The sequence below is a fragment of the Camelina sativa genome, chromosome 12, assembly GCF_030686135.1.
Source record: "Camelina sativa cultivar CO46 ecotype springtype chromosome 12, ASM3068613v1".
NCBI classification, from domain to species: Eukaryota; Viridiplantae; Streptophyta; class Magnoliopsida; order Brassicales; family Brassicaceae; genus Camelina; species Camelina sativa.
In genome coordinates, this window is record NC_141891.1 from 1,911,808 (window position 1) to 1,931,413 (window position 19,606).

General features: G+C 38.1%; 4 protein-coding genes across 29 annotated transcripts; 2 read left to right on the forward strand and 2 right to left on the reverse strand.

Moving 5' to 3' along the window:
* The first annotated feature begins 1,258 nt into the window (after positions 1-1,258).
* Positions 1,259-4,715, forward strand: LOC104729563 (NAC domain-containing protein 76). Its single transcript, XM_010448515.2, has 4 exons — positions 1,259-1,455; positions 2,590-2,763; positions 2,866-3,137; positions 3,842-4,715. The coding sequence occupies exons 2-4, from the start codon at positions 2,592-2,594 to the stop codon at positions 4,526-4,528; spliced, it is 1,131 nt and encodes a 376-aa protein (XP_010446817.1). The 5' UTR covers positions 1,259-1,455; positions 2,590-2,591; the 3' UTR covers positions 4,529-4,715.
* Positions 4,716-6,948: 2,233 nt separating this feature from the next.
* On the reverse strand, positions 6,949-11,981 carry LOC104729564 (disease resistance protein RPS4). Its single transcript, XM_019234132.2, is given in 7 exon segments — positions 6,949-7,118; positions 7,120-7,689; positions 7,768-7,884; positions 8,895-9,725; positions 9,818-10,129; positions 10,256-11,360; positions 11,458-11,981. Coding segments are annotated over 7 exon segments (3,489 nt in total). The 5' UTR covers positions 11,940-11,981; the 3' UTR covers positions 6,949-7,046.
* Positions 11,982-12,091: 110 nt separating this feature from the next.
* On the forward strand, positions 12,092-17,963 carry LOC104729565 (disease resistance protein RRS1B). Of its 26 annotated transcripts, none has more exons than XM_087477714.1 (8): positions 12,092-12,198; positions 12,321-12,815; positions 12,930-13,830; positions 13,941-13,997; positions 14,111-14,490; positions 14,747-15,812; positions 15,917-16,213; positions 16,287-17,963. In XM_087477714.1, the coding sequence occupies exons 1-8, from the start codon at positions 12,194-12,196 to the stop codon at positions 17,427-17,429; spliced, it is 4,344 nt and encodes a 1,447-aa protein (XP_087333840.1). In that variant the 5' UTR covers positions 12,092-12,193; the 3' UTR covers positions 17,430-17,963. The 26 variants fall into 26 exon arrangements, with proteins under 26 accessions (XP_087333840.1, XP_087333849.1, XP_087333841.1 ...); XM_087477723.1 differs by having other exon boundaries at positions 14,169-14,490; XM_087477715.1 differs by having other exon boundaries at positions 12,104-12,198; positions 12,930-13,834; positions 13,945-14,004; positions 14,169-14,490.
* A 202-nt stretch (positions 17,964-18,165) lies between these two features.
* LOC104729566 (large ribosomal subunit protein uL2x) lies at positions 18,166-19,453 on the reverse strand. The gene is made up of 2 exons (XM_010448518.2): positions 18,915-19,453; positions 18,166-18,707 (listed from the first exon to the last, which is right to left on the reverse strand). The coding sequence occupies exons 1-2, from the start codon at positions 19,352-19,354 to the stop codon at positions 18,371-18,373; spliced, it is 777 nt and encodes a 258-aa protein (XP_010446820.2). The 5' UTR covers positions 19,355-19,453; the 3' UTR covers positions 18,166-18,370.
* Between the last annotated feature and the right edge of the window lie 153 nt (positions 19,454-19,606).

Below are 19,606 nucleotides of genomic sequence, written 5' to 3' on the forward strand. Positions count from 1 at the left end.
TTGAAAAATGTCACAACGACGCTCCCAAAATATACATCGAATCATTTTGGTACCAAAATAAGATTTAAAACTTTATTCTTGTTTCGCATGATATGTATATAAATTGGTACTACAGCTTTATTTGTCTTCTACGTAAAGATAATAGTTGAATAGCCAACGGGTGATGGCCACGTAGCGGCTGCGGTTCGAGTTCACTCCCTTCTCGTTGGTTCTTGTCGCTAAATCATTGGAGAAGAAGAAGAAGTCACACTGGAGCAGTGATTAAATTACACAAATACCCTTCACAAAACACGCAACGGTGTGAGGATGCTTTGGTAAAATTCAACTCAAAGCCCCATGTGAAGCGGGCGGTTTTGTTTATTCTTATCCGACGTGGCAGAGGGACATCCTCTGTTGTGCCAGCGTGGCATGTTCCAGAATGTCAGAATGTTTGCAACACTTAAATAATTAAAACCCCGTGACCTTATTGGTCTGACGGTAAATTTTATATTTTAGTGTATATATTTTTTCTATAATTTATATACGATTGAGCAGTTGCAACTTGCAACTAGCTAGTTCTTGAACAACTTAAGTAAACCTAGTTTATAAATATATATATATATATTGGAAAAGAAAAGAACTATAGTCCTTATATATGAATTAAAAAGTTGCAAATGGTACATATTATTGATATCTATGTACAAACTAAGTTAGGTACCAAGCTGAAAGAATGTCAGAGTTATTTTGGCTGTTTTTGGTAGATGCAATGTACATATAACCCCCCCCCCCCCCCCCCCCAAAAATGATTTCTTCTCTTCTTTTTTTTTTTTTTTAATAAAAATAGTTATACTGATTTTACAACCAAAAAAAATTCAAATATTTATCTGATTATTGAAATTGCGATTTTGACCAAGATAATGAATCGAATTGAATACTTTTGACGAAAAGAAATGGATCATTACGTTATTTTGTGTGTGTGCGTTTTAAGTATATATTCTTCAAAATATGTAAGCAAATATAAATAATGCATCAGTCTGAAAAATTAAAGGTAATAATTTTGATATCTTTAACTCCGTTTTACTCCTAATAAGACATATTTATATATATAGTAGTACAGAATAATTTATATAAAAGAAAATAAAAAAAGTGAAGAAGGATGCGAAAAGAAGCGGGAGGAGGGTGACGTACGCAAATGGGGGACATGGAGAAAGCCACGCGCAATTGAGCGGTCCACACTCTCTCTACCTTTTTATATGTCACCGAATCATCAATCTCTCTCACTCTCTCTCTCTTCATATCCCGAAGCTTATAACCAAGTTCAGTATCATCTCTCTCTCTCTCTCGATGATCATCATCTTCTACACATCCATATCTCTTTGACTTCTTCCTCTTCTTCTTTAATAGTCCTCGTTTCTTTTGTTTCTCAAACGAGTAAATAGTATTGGTCTATACATCTTCCACAGGTTAAAGAAAAAGGTAAAACCTAATTTACACGGGCTTTTATGATCAAAAAGATCTGCATCGTCTCATCAACTTACATGTGCATTTATATTTTGTTTTTCCCACCAGAGCATTGATCTCTTGTCATCCTTTTTTCTATGATCTTTTCCTTATTATCTATCTGCATGTGTGACGTGTGATTGATGGTCGATCTTGTTTATCGAAAATGTTTTTTGTATGTCGACCATTACTATAATATCTCAGGTAGTTTCATTTATCATGTATGAAGGCTGGTTAATTTGTATAAACCCAATATCTTTTTTTCGGATAACCATCTAGTAATTTGTATTTGAATATAATTCGCTTTTGTACGTATATATTTATGTGTGTGTGTAGCAGTACTGCAGTAGTATAGTACAGTCTTGTGTACACTTAAAGCAATTCTAAAATGAAGATAAAACAGACATATACTTTGCAACCATTATAAAAGTTTTTGCTCTGACTTGATGATTTGTTTTTGTTGCTTTTGTTTTGTTTTAGATGTGGAAAAAGCTGTTTTTGTTTGTATTCTATAAGGCTGTATATATCATATATATAATGCAGCTAGGTTGGATTGTTATAAAATAATATATGTTGAGAAAAAGAAGAAAAAAAATTCAGTTTCTTGATATGATCATTGCCACCATTAATTCATAAACCACGTTACAACAGGAACGCATCATTGAAAAAACTCTCCTTTTCCGTTTTATTTTAGCGTCACAGAAGCTCATGCATGTCTTCTCTTTGATTTCTTCAACTTTAAACCTAATTGTCATGTTCTTGTTCCATCTTCGGACTTCTTGTTAAGAAATACAAAAATAATACATGTAACTAATTAAGGGCATCAACATAGAAATGGTAAGTGGAAACTAACCACCAAATGAGCTGATGATTATACTTAAATTAATTACAAATAATTCTTTGTTCTTTTCTTTTTCTTCCATGAAACCATATTAATCCAATTATTCACGACTTCTCTCTGATATATATCCCATGTCTTTGTGATGTCCATGCATGAAGATATATATCAGCATGCATATATACACATGTACATTTATATCAATATTTATACGTATATATGACATTTATATATAGTGATCTCATTGTGGTTTTGAACTTGGTTTCGTGCAGAAATGATGGAATCAGTGGATCAATCATGTAGTGTTCCTCCTGGATTCAGATTCCATCCAACAGATGAAGAGCTCGTTGGTTACTATTTAAGGAAAAAAGTCGCATCGCAAAAGATCGATCTTGATGTCATAAGAGATATCGATCTCTACAGAATCGAACCATGGGATCTACAAGGTTTTTACAAAATACATGATGCATACTTAATTTAGGATTTGTTTTCTTAGTCTCACAATGTGAATACAAAGATCTGATGAGCATTTATTATTTATTTGATAGAGAGATGCCGAATCGGATACGAGGAAAGAAATGAATGGTATTTCTTCAGCCACAAAGATAAGAAATATCCAACAGGAACAAGAACAAACAGAGCGACCATGGCTGGGTTTTGGAAAGCCACGGGTCGAGACAAGGCTGTTTACGACAAGTCAAAACTGATTGGTATGAGAAAAACACTTGTGTTCTACAAAGGAAGAGCCCCTAATGGCCAAAAAACCGATTGGATCATGCATGAATACCGGCTAGAGTCAGATGAGAATGCACCTCCTCAGGTATTTTCGTTTTACCTGATATCATTTTGAAATAGATAGCATAATTGTTCTAGATGTTCAAATTAGATTTTAAATTTTATCTTCTATGGGAAATTACATGGATGTTTAGTCATGGGGCCACTAGACTTTTTGTTTGTCTCATAAGCTCTTTCATGAGACACATTTTAACCTTTTAGGTAAAAGTCGAGTATCTTTAAGACTTATGTAAAATGTTACACCTTTAATCACAAAACAAAAAGTAAAAAGTATGTCCTAAAACTTCAGTTCCATGTTGACCAAAGTTCATTCCCTCTTAATATAAATACATTCTTTTAAAATAAATTTAGGCGGTAAAGTCTTATATATAAATCGTCTAACTAAAGACATGTATTAAAAGTGAGTTATACATCGTTTCAAATCACTTATCTAGTTTTTAGATAGGAAAATTTTGTATTTACTATGAATAATGTGTGTGTGCGTATATCTCCAAATGGAAATTTAGAATTATTGTTCGTTTGATATATAGCTTGCATATGAGTATGTACCTATGCTTATTGCTAGCTTTCTTTCATGTGGTCTCACACTTTTAAGGCATGCTCTTATTGTGTCTCACTACAAATTAACAAAAGCAACATTATTAATTCTTTTTGTTTGACATTGGCTAAAGGTTTGGCATATCTACACCAAATGTAATAAACCATTCCTTTTCATCATTGTATGTGTAGGAAGAAGGATGGGTGGTTTGTAGAGCGTTCAAGAAAAGACCAACGACAGGGCAAGCCAAGAACACGGAAACTTGGAGCTCAAGTTACTTTTACGATGAATTACCAAGTGGAGTAAGTTCGGCTGTGGAGCCTCTCAATTACGTATCTAAGCAGAAACAAAATATATTTGCACAAGACTTAATGTTCAAGCAAGAACTAGAAGGATCAGATATCGGTTTAAACTTCATCCATTGCGATCAATTCATTCAACTTCCACAGCTCGAAAGCCCTTCACTCCCTCTAATGAAGAGACCAGTGAGCTCGACGTCAATTACATCATTGGAGAAGAATCAAAATAACTACAAAAGACAGTTATTAGAAGAGGATGTGAGCTTCAGTGCGCTAATAAGTAGTGAAAATAAAGATAAGAAGAAGAAGAAAACATCAGTGATGACGACTGATTGGAGGGCACTAGATAAATTTGTTGCTTCTCAACTTATGAGCCAAGAAGAAGGAGTTTCGGGTTTTGGAGGTCATCAAGAAGAAGATAAGAAAATCGGTCATTACAATAACGAAGAGACCAATAACAACGGAGCAGAGACTGCTTCTTCGTCGTTATTGAGTGATAGAGAAGAAGAGAACAGATTCATTAGTGGATTCTTGTGTTCTAACTTGGACTATGACTTATATAGGGATTTGCATGTTTGATAAAAAGATAACACTACAGTATGGTGCGTAACGTTTGCTATATAGGTAGAATATATTGATAGAGTATAACATATATAAAGATGTGTGGAAGATTTTTTTTTTCTTAAATTTTATATACGTTTTTCGTTAAAAAGAATAATGTATGGCTGTGAATGAGTGAAGATAAATGCTATTTATTTTTGTGTTCGATGTAACGAATTATATAGTTTAGGGTTTTGGTTTAAGAACGAGACGAAGATCTTGGAACATAAAACTGAATTCTACATAGTGCAGAGTTCACGTATATCTAAATAAGTTAAACGAACTTGTTTATTTAAAGTTATGTGTGGTCTAATTTGAACATCAAATTAAATGTAAACAGCATATTGATTTTCTTGAGAGGGTAAGCGATTGTTGATCAACGGTTTTAGAGCAAAGAAATAAAAAAATATAAGAGTTGGCCCAAAGTGGGGCTATGAGTTGTCGAGCGTGCGGCTTACAAGATGGGAGTCCGATGGGCATGCTTTGTCGTCGTTCCAAGAGCCCCTTACTTGTTTCTTCCTTTCTCTTATTTCCATATGTAGATTTCATCTAATTCCTCTTGACATAGTGATTCCTTATATATCCTTAAATCATTTTGTTTTTGTAATTCAAAGAATAGTTGTTACTCTTATTTGTTTTACTAAAGTTTTCAAAATTTTGATTTTTCAGATAAAATGTCAAATAATTTAAATTGTTGTTTTTCACGACAAATAAAGTTTTAAGGGATCTGCGCAATAAGAAGATCAAGCTAACGTGTGAGCATCTAACTGAATCGACATCCGTACCCTCTTAATAGGTCTACTATTAGAGACACTAAAGAACTTTAAACAAAATTGAATAATTTATTGATACATAGTAGTTATAGAACGTTTTTGAAAAGAGATGGCAAAATCTTGGCAATGGAGATTTTTACATGATGGTAGCTTTTGAAGGGGAAGGATGTGATTGAAGGAAAGACAAGGCTTGTGATTTGTCCATTTCATACTTAAGGTGGGCCAACTAAACCACTCTCATCTCTTCATTACTATTCTCTCTTTTTCTGTCTTCTATATTTCTTCCTACGAATTCAAAAAATATTGTGTCAAGAATGCAAATGGTTCATGTGAAAACAGATTTGTTTAACCAAGCGTCGATAGCTCAATTGGTAAAGACTCTCTGGCAAAGTCTAGAGGTCGCCGGTTCGAGGGACGGCGCTTAGGAGGGGACCATATAAAATGCTCTGGTCCCTAGCCAGAGAGGATGTACGGGCCTAGACCCGGAACCTCTTAGTAATTCAAAAAAAAAAAAAAAAAAAACAGTTTTGTTTATCTTTTCTGAATTTACAAGTAACATAAAAAAGTTCAATACTAAGACAAATTTTACATTTATTTAATAACAAAATTTAAAATTTCTTAAAATCAAGTGTAGAAAAAAGCACAGTATATACTTTTGAAATCCATATTAGTGCGGAATTTGATTAAAATCATGACAGAACAACTTATTGGTGTACGATCACAAGGATGAAATCATCTGTTTCCGCGTTATTACCATTGGAGGAGCTCCACGTAAGTAAAAAAAGTAGACAGTAAGTGTAAGAGTATGATTAGGAACAATTACGCACTTTTAAATTAAGCTAATGATGGGGTATATATAGACATGTTTTTGTATCTGTGTTTATATGGTTTGTGTATACCTAAACATGCGACTATTTTAGGATAATGTGTTAGACCCACTGACCACTTCTAGTCTACTCTCTCTTTTGGGGAAAATAATATGAAATCAAAGTGTATCTCAGAATCTTGACCAATGTGTATCCTCCAAAATATAAGTCAAAAAGCTTCTTTTTTTTTTTTTTTTTTTCTCTCACGACACTGTAATGTGAACTTGACAACAAAGAGATCACTGTTTTACCCACGTTGTCGTCTTTCAATAGAAAAATCAGGTTTTTTTTTTTCCTGTGTGGGCAAGAGAAAGTAAAAACAATGATACTTTGGAGTTGCACTGACTTAGTCAGTGCCTGCTTCAAACCCAATTGGCCAATTCCTAAATTCAAAAACATCAATTAACCGAACCGATGTCGTCTTTCTTTTCTTCAACAACGACATAATGTCATTCCTCGTTCACCAAATTAGACCAGAATTCACAATCTCACCTGCTCCGTCTCTCACTATAAATTCGATTGATGCCTCTGTACGAACACATACGCGACTTCAACGACCCTTCTAGATGTTTTGTTATATGATTGTGTTATGTGTATGCTCAAGTGTAGTGAAGCTCACTTCATCTCACGAAAATGCCCTTAATCTCCAAAAACTGAGTCTCACTAACTGCATTAGCTTGGTGGAGCTCCTTGCCTCTTTTGGTAAATTCTTTAGTTTTAGCATAGACTGTTTCTTTCTTGGTATATAACTCACGGATTATTTACGGCCAGTAACAAATTTCACTATTACAAATCTTTATTTTCCATATACGACAACATATATATATAAACAAGTAACTTTTAGTAATGACAAAAATATCATCTACCAAAAAATCTAGCAAAACAATAAGCCATAATGAATACAACACCTGGCCACATAAACCTCAAAAGCATCGGACAAATACGCAGCAGTAAAGCTCACTACAACACTATTTCTACCTGAGAAATCTCTTCTTGAAGAAGTTCCATTACAGTTCCGTTGAACAACGACATGGTTTGGTTCCTCGTACACCAAACTTAAACCACAATTCACAATCTCACCTGCTCCATCTCTTACTTCAAATTCGATTGAAGCCTCTGTAGGAACGCATTCATGATGTTCTTGCGACTTCAAAGACCCTTCTAGATGTTTTGTTATGTGTGAGCAACTTGTGTAACCGATAAACACATGGTCCGAATCAATCTTGCGTGGTTCGATCCAACCTCCACCAAGAGTGCAACTGAAACGTATACATGTCCCAAGTTTGTTTTTTAACTCACAAGTGCACTCTATTGAGAAACGGTTGATTTCATCTTGAGGGAATTTGACAACAGCCCATAGAACCAATGTTGAAAGCCTGTTGTCACACCAATGTGGCGGAAACTTCAGCTTTAGTTCAGACCCAAATGTTTGATAGTTAAACCATGAAGGTACTTCACTTCCTGGAAAACAAGTGATGAGCAAAGCTTTTGAAACAGTTCCCTGCAAAAATAACACACAAACAGAGAAAAAATCATAAACTGTTAAAGATATTCGATTAGATGGGGTGTGGAATGAGACCTCTTTATCGCATCTAAGTGCATCTAGCTGGAGTTTCCTTTGAGCATACGTTGTGATGCTATTCTTTGCAACTTGTTCCAGATTGTTGCAGTTGGTGAAAATGAATTTAGACTGAACCTGCTCCATAAGCTTAAGCAGGGCAATGGGTAACGCGATTGTTTTCAGTTTGTCGCAGCCATGTGCATCTGTTGATTGGTAACTTTCAAGATGGTTCGTATGCAAATGAGGCGGTTGAAAGTTACCAATCAAATCCAAGAGCAATGTTTACAAAACCCAATTCCTCAATTCAAGAACACCACTTAACTTAACCGACGCCGTTTAGTTTTCCTTTTTGTCAAAGCTGAAGAAGACCTTTTTGTCAAACTTAACTTAACCGACGCCGTTTAGTTTCATTACGGTTCCCTTCAACAACGACATGGTCTTGTTCCTCGTACACCAAACTTAACCCACAATTCACAATCTCACCTGCTCCATTTCTCACTTTAAATTTGATGGAAACCTCTGTAGTATCATATTTATGATGTTCTTGCGACTTCAACGACCCTTCTAGATGTTCTTGCAACTTCAACGACCCTTCTAGATGTTCTTGCGACTTCAACGACCCTTCTAGATGTTTTGTCATGTGTGAATAACCGATAAACACATGGTCCGAATCAATCTTGCGTGGTTCGATCCAACCTCCATCAAGAGTGCAACTGAAACGTATACATGTCCCAAGTTTATTTAACTCACAAGTGCACTCTATAGAGAAACGGTTGATTTCATCGGGAGGGAATTTGACAACAGCGCATAGAACTAATGTTGAAAGCCTGTTGTCAAACCAGTGTGGCGGAAACTTCAGCTTTAATTCAGATCCGAATGATTGATATCTAAACCATGAAGGTACTTCACTTCCTGGATAACAAGTGATGAGCAAAGCTTTTGATACAATTCCCTGCAAAAATAACACAAAAACAGAATAATTCATAAACTGCTAAAAAAATTCGATTAAATGGGGTGTGGAATGAGACCTCTTTATCGCATCTAAGTGCATCTAGCTGGAGTTTCCTTAGAGCATACGCTGTGATGCTACTCTTTGCAACTTGTGCCAGATTGTTGCAGTTGGTGAAAATGAATTTAGACTGAACCTGCTCCATAAGCTTAAGCAGGGCAATGGGTAAAGCGATTGTTTTCAGTTTGTCGCAGCCATGTGCATCTAAGATCTCTAGATTGAGTGGAAGCGATGAAATTGATGTGAGATTCTTGCAGTACTTCAGGTCAAGCCGTTTCAGATGATACAGTTGATTGATGTCGAGTTGCAGATTCCTGATCTTTTCGTTCCTACTTAAGCATAGACGTCTCAATGAGGATAAGCCATTCATACCACGTCTTAATTCGCACAGATCTTCTACTGTTGAGTTACTGCACTGAAATATCTTTGAGATTTCTTTAATTTCTGTCCCGTCGAGCAATAAAATATGCAAGCATTTCATGTTTTCAACGGGAACTGGAAAAGTCTTGAGCCCTGAACAACCAGATAGCACAAGTTCTTGCAGAGCCTTCAGCTTCCCCAGGAATTCTGGAACTGCCCTCAACTCTTTGCAGTCTTTCAAGTTTAATACAATCAGTTTCTGGAGCTTCACCATGTCTTCAGGAAGTTGACCAATTTTAGTTCCATCTAAGTGTAGCGTTTCTAGATTAGTTGAAATCACCTGGAATTCCTCAAGGCTTGAGCAGTTGGTGAGGATGAGAGTTTTCATAGAGATCAGATTCATATGCGGAAGACCCCGGAGCTTCTCGCATCCTCTCATGTTAAGGAAAACAAGGCTTTTCATATGTTTCATCTCATCAGGCAAAGCCTCCAAACTCGTGCAGCCTTCAAGATTCAATCTTTGGAGACTTTCAGCATTTAGAAACCCTGATAGATTGCCTAACTTTCTTGAGTGGCTAAGATCAACCCACTTTAACTTTGGTGTATCCTGCCATGAACATACAGAAGAAAAATCAATCAAGTATAATTTAGTAAGCTAAAAAGCCATAACATTGAAAACTAACTTAAACAGAGACACACCTTAAGGCCCTCCCAGACCTCTTCAATCTCACTGTAAGGCAGGTTAAGGTCGGTAAGATTCTTGGGGTTGAAGTCTTTTGGAAGTCTCTTCAAAGGGAATTTCAGCCAATACAGATATCGTAACTCATCCATAGGAAAATCAAGTCCCTCTGGGAAGTTAAATTTGCAATCAGCTTGACATTTCAGATGACAGCAACTATAGAATTTCAGGTATCTAAGATTGGTCATCTTGACAAAGGTAGTACTGTCCAAAGGAAGTTTCTTCTTCAGTTTAGACATGTCGAGAAAAATACCTCTCACGCTGGCTGCTCCCTGCTTAACAGTCAAAGAAAAGAAGTTAGCAAGTAACTGTTTCTTTTAAAAGTCGAGTTCTAATTTATACTAAAATGAGAACTTCAAATTTTGCTAAACTAGATATGAAACAGTTCGAAGGTTTACCGCTCTGTTCTTCAACGCATCAACAACGCCTTGATGGTCCCACAGCCTACACGAATCTTCTGAACCAAGTTCCTTGCCAAATGCATACAGTATATCATGCATCTCCACTCGTCCGCCATAAATGTTAAGCAAGAATTTACTGGCAAGATCCTTTATTTTACTCACAGCATCAATGGGTTCAGTGTCAGAAGACTCCACTAAACACCTCACGTAATACTCATCCCCTGATCTAAAGAAACATGCGACATCGAGAAACACATCTTTTTGAAGCTGACATAGCTCATCATAGCTTTTCCGCAAAAAAATTCTTATCATCTCGTTGGGACTTTGTTTCAGCGCTTCATGTTTCTTTTCCCAGGAAGTCTTTTCTTGTCCATTAAGGTCATTACCCAATATCATGAGAACGGACGGGTTTCCTTCAGCATAATCCACAAACAATCTAGAATAATCCATGAAATTTCCCTCCTGAAGCTTACCACGAAAGGCAAAGCGGCGGAAATAATCATAGCTGTCTCTGCCAGACAACCTTTGGACGACATATGTGTCGTCAACCATCCCCTCGATCACCGACCTGTCGCTTGTGGTGATAAAGATTCTGCTGCCTCTCTTAATCCAGTCACGTCTCCCGAGAAGAACCTCTATCTGTTTCTTGTCACTCACATTATCAAGAATTACAATAAATTGCTTACTTAATAGGAGTGCCTTCAAGGATTCATCTGACATGTTATCGACTTGTTGATCCAAGCCATCAACCCTCAACAACTCTTTCTTGAGAATGTTCCCATCCCTTTTGAAGTTAATATTACGGACATCACGAATAAAAACACAGCGTAGGAACTCCTCTTGCAACTTATCATACAGCACATTCATCAGGGTGGTCTTACCAATACCCGGCATCCCAACAACACCAATCGTAAGAGTATCCTCGCACTTAAAATCTAACTTCTCTTCCAATTGTTTGAGACGTGTTTTGATGCCGAACAGAGAAGAAGGCGAGTCAGAAGCAGCTTCAGGCCTTACTCCTTCATCTGCCCGATGAATCGAAATGTTGGTTAGTTGCTTCCTCACGTCTCCTACAATTTGATCGATGAATTCACCTTCATCGCTGCAAGACAAGTGGAAAAGAACCAATCAGAAACCTTTAATAGCGGGCGGAACCTTCAAAAAGTGGTGTCAATTGGGCAATTCAAAAGATAACGTACTCCTTCTCGCCTAATGTGAAGCCAACCTTTCCAGAAACAGCATTAATAGCGTCTCTCCAGTTTTTGTACTTTTCACTTTCACTTTCACGAGCCTTAGCCAATTTCCAGAATTCCTCACCAAAGACTCCGTCCATATTTTTCACATCGTTCGTGTCCACCTTGTAGAAGATGGGAATGACCACAAGTTTGCCTGATTTGACGCATTGATTGATCTTATCAAGCTCGTCCAAGCACCAACGTGACTGGGTGTACTGGGTTGAGAAAATCGTGATTGCAATACTCGACTGCTCGATTCTGGTAAATAACATGCTGAGATCATTACCTTTAGTCTCTATTTTGTCCATATAGACGTTGATTCCATCGATTTTCAAGGCCTTCTCCAGATGGCTGACGAAATTGCGCCGCAGTTGTTCCCCTCGGAAGTTAAGGAAGACATCATACTTCGGCGGTGATTCGACGGAAACAGAAGAGTTGGCCAGCATGATCGATCGGAGATTTCAAAGCATGAATCCCTTGCTTTTTTTTTTTTTTTTTTTTTTTTGAGTGGAAGAGAAAAGACCGTTGACGAAAACTCAGATCGGATAGTGGATATTATTTTATTCCCTTCTCACCAAGTCCACACACTTTTTTTTTTACAACTACGAGACTAATCAATCATGGATATTATCCAGATTTTTTTTATATAGCGTCATTAAGTTTGTCACGAGGTCTTCCCTACTTGCTAATCCACTAGGATATGATGTAACAAATCTTTCTGTGATCTTAAATCCTCCTTTTCGTTATCCTAGTGGATTAATTCTTCTCTTTTTTTTCCTTATCCTTAGAATCTGTGCTGCTGCGATAACGTGTTTTGGTTTTTTCAGATCCAAACCGCAAAACAAAACAATGGCTTCTTCTTCTCTTCCATCTTCTTTACCTGGTAATTTTATGTATGATGTCTTCCAGAGCTTCCACGGTCCAGATGTCCGATACTTTCCCGCTCACGTTAAGAGGGAGTTTCGGAGAAAAGGAATCAATACATTCATTGATCATAACATCGGGATGGGCCACTCGATCGGCCATGAGCTCATTAGTGCGATTAAAGGATCGAGAATCTCGATTGTCATCCTCTCAAAGAACTACGCTTCCTCGTCGTGGTGTCTCGACGAGCTGGTGGAGATCATGAAGTGCAAGAAAGAGCTGGGTCAAGTAGTTTTTCCCGTTTTCTATGAAGTAAAGCCATCTAATGTAAGGAAGCAGACCGGAGAATTTGGGGAACTCTTTAGAACTACATGTGAGGGTAAAACAAAGGATAGAATTGGGAGATGGAGACAAGCTTTAGCGGACGTGGCCTTGATTACGGGTTACGAATCAGTGGGGTTAGTCCTTTCAGTTACCAACTGAGACTTTCTTAAATTGACAAGATATTTATATATGTGTATGTGAACAATTCATGACTTCTTATTTACTATGTTTTTGATCCCCTTTCTTAGGGATAATGATGCGGCTCTGATTGAACAACTAGCCACTGATATTTCAAACAAATTGATTAAACTCATTCCATCAAAGGATTTCGACGGTCTAGTTGGGATGGGAGCTCATATGGAAAAGTTGAAGTCAATGTTATGCCTAGACTCAGATGAAGTGAAGATGATAGGAATTTTGGGTCCTTCTGGGATTGGTAAGACCACCATTGCCAGATTTCTGTTTAACGAACTCTCTAATAGATTCCACCTTCGTGTCTTCATGGAGGATATCAGAGAACGTTATTCAGGGTCAAGACCCTGTTACGATGAGTATAGTGCGAAATTGCAATTACAGGAAAGGTTCCTATCGCAGTTATTCAACAGTCAGCATATCAAGATCCTTCATTTAGGAGTTTTAAAAGAAAGACTGAAAAAGAAAAAAGTCTTAGTCGTTCTAGATGACGTCGATAGATTAGAACAATTAGATGCCTTGGCGAAAGAAACTGAGTGGTTTGGTCCTGGAAGTCGGATTCTCATCACAACGCAAAATAAAAAGCTTTTGAATGCACATCGGATTGAGCATATCTATGAGGTGGGCTTTTCACCGCCTGATGAAGCTTCTCAAATACTCTGCCTGTATGCTTTTGGTCAAAAGTCGCCAAAGGATGGTTTTGAGAACCTTGCTTCGAAAGTTACAGAACTTTCCGGTGGACTTCCTTTGAAACTAAAGCTTATGGGCTCCTATCTACGGGGAATGTCAAAGCAGAAGTGGGAAAATATACTACCAAGGTTAAGGGCTATCGTTGACAGCGAAATAGGAAACATTATAAAGTCCACTTATGGTAAATTGAATGAGAGGACGGAAGACTTTGCAAAGAAATTCTCGGAATGGAGGCAAGAGCGTATCATCACTAAACAAGATCTGAAGGCATGTGTCTCCGAGACATTTTCCTCCATTTCCATTTCCATTGCTTTCGCATATTTGAATTCGTTTGATAACTGATCATCTAACTCTTACTTTTGTGGGTCGTTCGTTAGGAAGATTTATATAAAAGTGTGAGGCAAGCGCGTATCATCACAAACCAAGATCTGAAGGCATGTGGTATCCGAGAAATTTTCCTCCATTTCCATTTGCCTTATCTCCGCATATTTTGAATTCATTTGATAACTGACCGTCTAATTCTTTACTTTTTTGGATCTTTCCCTAGGAAGATTTATGTACAAGTGAAATAGCTTTCAAAGACACTATCTTCATCTACTGTGCAGATACATTACAGTACTCCTTTGCCAGCCACCTCTCCGTGGATTTCCGCCGGAAAGGAATTCATGCAGTTGTTAATTCCAATGACACCCTGAATGCGATAGAGAGAATTAGCGCTTATGTTGTGATTTTCTCCAAGAGCTGCTTCTCCTCCACCACATGCCTGAACAAGCTCGCAAAGGTTCTTCAGTGCCGGAAGGAAACCGGCCAGCTGATGGTTCCAGTGTTCTATGGCATTAGTCCATCAGATGTGGTGGTGCCGGAGCAGATAAGAGAATGGAGTAGCGTACTCCAAGAACTGAGAGAATTACCAGGCCACCAGTCTAGGTAACTGCATAGGTTAATATCTCGCTTGCTTTTCTTAAAGTTCATAACTCAATGCTTTCCACCTATAAAATCTAGCACCACAAACATAAATTGTACAAATCAAAGGTTTTACATGGAACTAGTTATGTTTTATGATAGCTTTAACAGTAGGGGTCACAAAATGTGAGGCAATTTTATCCAAAATGTTTTGCTCTTCATTACTCATTAGTGATTTCTCCAACAATTCACTTTGTGATTTCTATATTTATGCAAGCAGGGAGGAATGCAGTGAGTGTGAACTTGTAGAAGAGATTGTCAAATATGTTTACGAAAAGCTCTTTCCCGCTCAACATATTGGAATCAACTCAAGGCTGCTGAAGATAGAACAGTTGCTTTGCAAACAACCTTGGGGTATCCGTCACATAGGAATTTGGGGTATGCCTGGTATTGGCAAGACGACACTTGCTAAAGCAGTTTTTGACCAGATCTCCGGAGGCTATGAAGCTTCTTGTTTCATCGAACACTTTGACAAGGCTTTTCATGAGATGGGGCTTCCTAGTTTGATGGCGGAACATTTTGGGACAATTCTAAATAATTTGTCTCGTGTATGCAGTACCATTACGAGACCTAGCCTCCCCAGGGACAAATTAACCAAGAAGAGAACTCTTGTTGTTCTTGATGATGTGCACAATCCTTTGGTTGCCAGGTCTTTTCTCGGAGGGATTCATTGGTTTGGCCTAGGAAGCCTGATCATCATAACATCCAGAGATAAACAAGTGTTCCGCCATTGTCTGATCAATCACATATATGAGGTTCAGAGCTTAAATGAGGACGAGGCTCTGCAGCTAATCTCTCAATGTGCATTTGGCAGAGATAGAAGAGAACAACAAATCTTGGAAGTACCAATCGAAGTGAACTATGCTAATGGTAATCCATTGGCTCTCAGCTTTTACGGAAGAGAGCTTATGGGAAAGACACTGTCAAAACTGGAGGCGGCATTCCTTACTCCAAACAAGATTCATGATTTATTCAAGTGCAGCTACGAAACACTTAATAAGAACGAGAAGAACATTTTTCTGGACATTGCTTGTTTCTTCAATGGAGAATCTGTTGACTATGTGATACAACTGCTTGAGGGGTGTGGTTTTTTTCCACATGTTGGGATTAATGTTCTTGTGGAGAAGAGTCTGCTGACTATTTCAGAAAATAGAGTCATTATGCATAGAATAATCCAAGACTTTGGCCGTGAAATAAATAACAATGAAACAGTACAGATGGGGAGGCGTCGCAGACTGTGGGAACCGTGGACTATCAAATTGCTTCTTGAAGATGACAAAGACAAGGTAACCTATACACGTGCTCTGGTCTGGCGTATTCTGATATTTTAATAGAAAGTTTTTAAGAGATGAACCAATTTCTTGATCTATCCGCTTCCCTTTTGTCTCAGGGCACTGAAGACATTGAAGGCATAGTTTTGGACGCATCGAAATTAGTCTTTGATGTGAAGCCTACTGCTTTTGAGAATATGCTTAACCTTAGATTCCTGAAGATTTACTGTTCCAGTTATGAAAATCAGTATGAAATCCGCCTTCCAGAAGGACTTGAATCTCTGCCTTATGAGCTAAGACTCCTCCACTGGGAAGACTATCCTTTACCATCCTTGCCACAAGACTTTGACCCATGCCATCTTGTTGAACTCAATCTAGCTTACAGTCGGCTTCAGAAACTTTGGGGAGGAACAAAAGTAAGCAAAATCTTATTTGTTATTTCCATATTTATACTAGAGAAATAATTTTCCAATTTATTTTTATTTTCAGAACCTCAAGATGCTGAAGACAGTCAGGCTTTGTCATTCTCTGCAGCTCACTGAAATTGACGATATTGGTAACGCTGAAAATATTGAGCTAATAGATCTCCGAGACTGTATAAAATTGCCAAGTTTTCCAGCCACGGGTCAATTGCAGCATCTACGAGTTGTAAACCTATCAGGCTGCAGAGAGATTAAAATTTTCAAAGAGGTTTCTGCAAATATTTATGAACTAAATCTCCAGGGAACTGGCATAAGAGAATTACCAATATCCATTGGAAATGCCACTAATCTCCAGAAATTGAATCTGGAAAATTGTTCAAGCTTGGTGGAGCTCCCATCCTCCTTTGGGAATGTCATAAATCTCAAGGAATTGTATATCAAAGGATGCTTAAGTTTAGCTAAGCTCCCCGCATCAATTGGAAATGCTATTAATCTTGAAATATTGGATCTCAGTCATTGCTTAATGCTCGAGGAGCTCCCCTCCTCGTTTGGGAATGCCATAAATCTCAAGGAATTGTATATCGAAGGATGCTCAAGTTTAGCTAAGCTCCCCGCATCTATCGGAAATGCTATTAATCTTGAAATATTGGATCTCAGTCATTGCTTAATGCTCGAGGAGCTCCCCTCCTCGTTTGGGAATGCCATAAATCTCAAGGAATTGTATATCAAAGGATGCTCAAGTTTAGCTGAGCTCCCCTCATCTATCGGAAATGCTACTAATCTTGAAATATTGGATCTCAGTCATTGCTTAAAGCTAGAGGTGCTCCCCTCCTCGATTGGGAATGCCACTAATCTCAAGAAATTAAATCTTACTGGATGTTTGAGTCTCAGAGAACTCCCCGCATCTGTTGGTAATGCCACTAATCTTGAAATATTTGATCTCACTAATTGCTCAAGGCTCCTGGAGCTCCCCTCCTCGTTTGGGAGTGCCAGTCTCAAGGAACTATATCTCACTGGATGCTCAAGTTTAGTGGAGCTTCCTGCATCGATCAAATATGCCGTTAATCTCGAGATATTGAATCTCGAGAATTGCTCAAGTCTCTTGCACCTACCTTCTTCAATTAGGAATGCCACTGCTTTCCAGAAGTTGAATCTTACGTATCCTTCAAGCTTGGTAGATCTGCCCTCGTCGTCTGGGGGAATGCCATAAATCTCAAGGAATGATGTCTCACTGGATGCTCAAGTCTTGTTGTGCTTCCTGCCTCGATTAGAAAGTCCACTTAGTCTTGGGCAATTGAATCTAGATCAGTGCTCACGTAATCCAAACGACCTCTGGAAACTATTCTTATGTCAGGAAAAAAATTTCAAGAAGATGAAAGAGTCTCATGGCTTAAAGAGGTCTTTCACCATATTCATGGAGGCGATGTGAGTTTTTCGAGAAAGTAGCGGATGAATTCAATGAAGCCTATATACACGGGGAAGAATCTGCTGGCCGCGAGATAAAAAGAAAAACAAAGACAGAGAAGTGAGAAGAATCGGAGAAGCAAGACATTTAATCCTGGTTTGATTTTTATAATCTGTATTAATATTCTGTGCTCTTACATTTTTGTTACTATCACTAGTTTGACATTCCAGAGATGTGTCGTTTGAGTATACAGCTAAAACCTATCTGTCTCCCAAAACTGCCTAATCTTTTGTGACGATCTCATTTATTCTAATACTCGTTTTGATTTCTGGTGGTAAAGCTGAAGTAGTTTCAATGACGAAAACACTGTTTCTCAAAGAGTTGACAAAAATGAGGTACTAGCATTGGGATAGTACCTCATTCTTGAGCACGCTGCTATAAACTATTGAGATTAACCAGTTGAATTAAGGTAAGGGCGACAGTTGAATTATATACTTTCGAATTTAGTCTTTGCTCAAGAATGTAAAAAAAAACATGATAATTAAACTAAGAACATGATAGTAAATCTCATATCAAACCGAAACAGCTATCAAAATCTGAGACAAGTTTTAACAGAGACACAGATTCTACTTGATAGAGAAAGGTCTCAAAGAACATGACAGTAAATCTCAAGGTTCCAAAAACAAGGTCTAAACAAAAACATTTCCAAAAAAAAGAGAACAATTCAATCTTGAATCCTCCTCTCCTTACTCTGCCTTGGAAGCAAGAGCAGCAGCTTGACCTCTAAGACGACCAGTCCTCCTTGCAGCAATAAGACCAACCTTTTGTCCAGGTGGTGCATCACGACGAACAGTACTAGCGTGACCAATATGTTGATGGTTACCTCCTCCATGAGGATGCTCAACTGGATTCATAGCCACACCACGAACCTTAGGCCAACAGTTTCTCTTCACACGGTACTTGTGGTATGCATTACCAGCCTTAAGCATTGGCTTCTCTGTCCTTCCACCACCCGCAACTTGACCAATCATAGCCCTGCATCCACTCGGCACAATCTTCTTCGAACCCGATGGCAACTTAATCCTATCAAAACCATTTGTAAAATCAAAAATGTAAGAACAAATCCATTCTCAAAACACAGTTCTCATATTACACAATCCAGCATAGCTACTAGCTTTGAATCCAATGACCATTTCTAATCAAATCTAACGCAATCAACCTAAACATTAGATTTACACATCACTAATCAATCCAATCACCACCAGCAAAAAGTATAGAATACAATAATACCTGCTAGTGTCATTATCAGGGTTATGAGCAATAACAATGGCGTAATCACCAGAAGCTCTAGCCAAAACACCACGATCGCCAACATGATGCTCAACGTTACAAACAACAGCTCCTTCAGGGATAGATCTAAGCGGGAGAACATTTCCAACGACTAGCGTAGCTTTCTTCCCACAGTAGAGAAACTGACCGGTGTACATACCTTCAGCAGCGACGAAAAGCTCCTTCTGTTTCTTGAATCGGAAAGGATGACGGAAGGAAACGCGAGCTAAAGGAGCACCACGTCCAGGATCGTGGATGATCTCGGTGACAACACCTTTGAGGTAACCATTTCTCTCGCCGAAATCGAGGCTCCTGAATTTGGCGGGGCCTTTACGGTGGTGAGTGTGGGATTTGAAGACTGAACCAGCTCCTTTACGTTGAGCTCTGATGACACGACCCATGGCTGATGATTATGGTGGTTCGTCTTCTTCGGATTACGGCGAGTGAACAGCAATGAACAAAATCAGGTTTATATTACAACCACAGTCTCTCTCTCAAAAAAAACCCTAGTGGACTGTGATGGATTTATTTATCTATAATAATGGGCCTTATTGAAAGCCTATTAAAAAGCCCAAACTACAAAACCGGGAAGATTTTGAATCTTTTTTTTTGGATAAGTCAAAAATCCAGGAGCTAATTCAGTGCACCCGTCC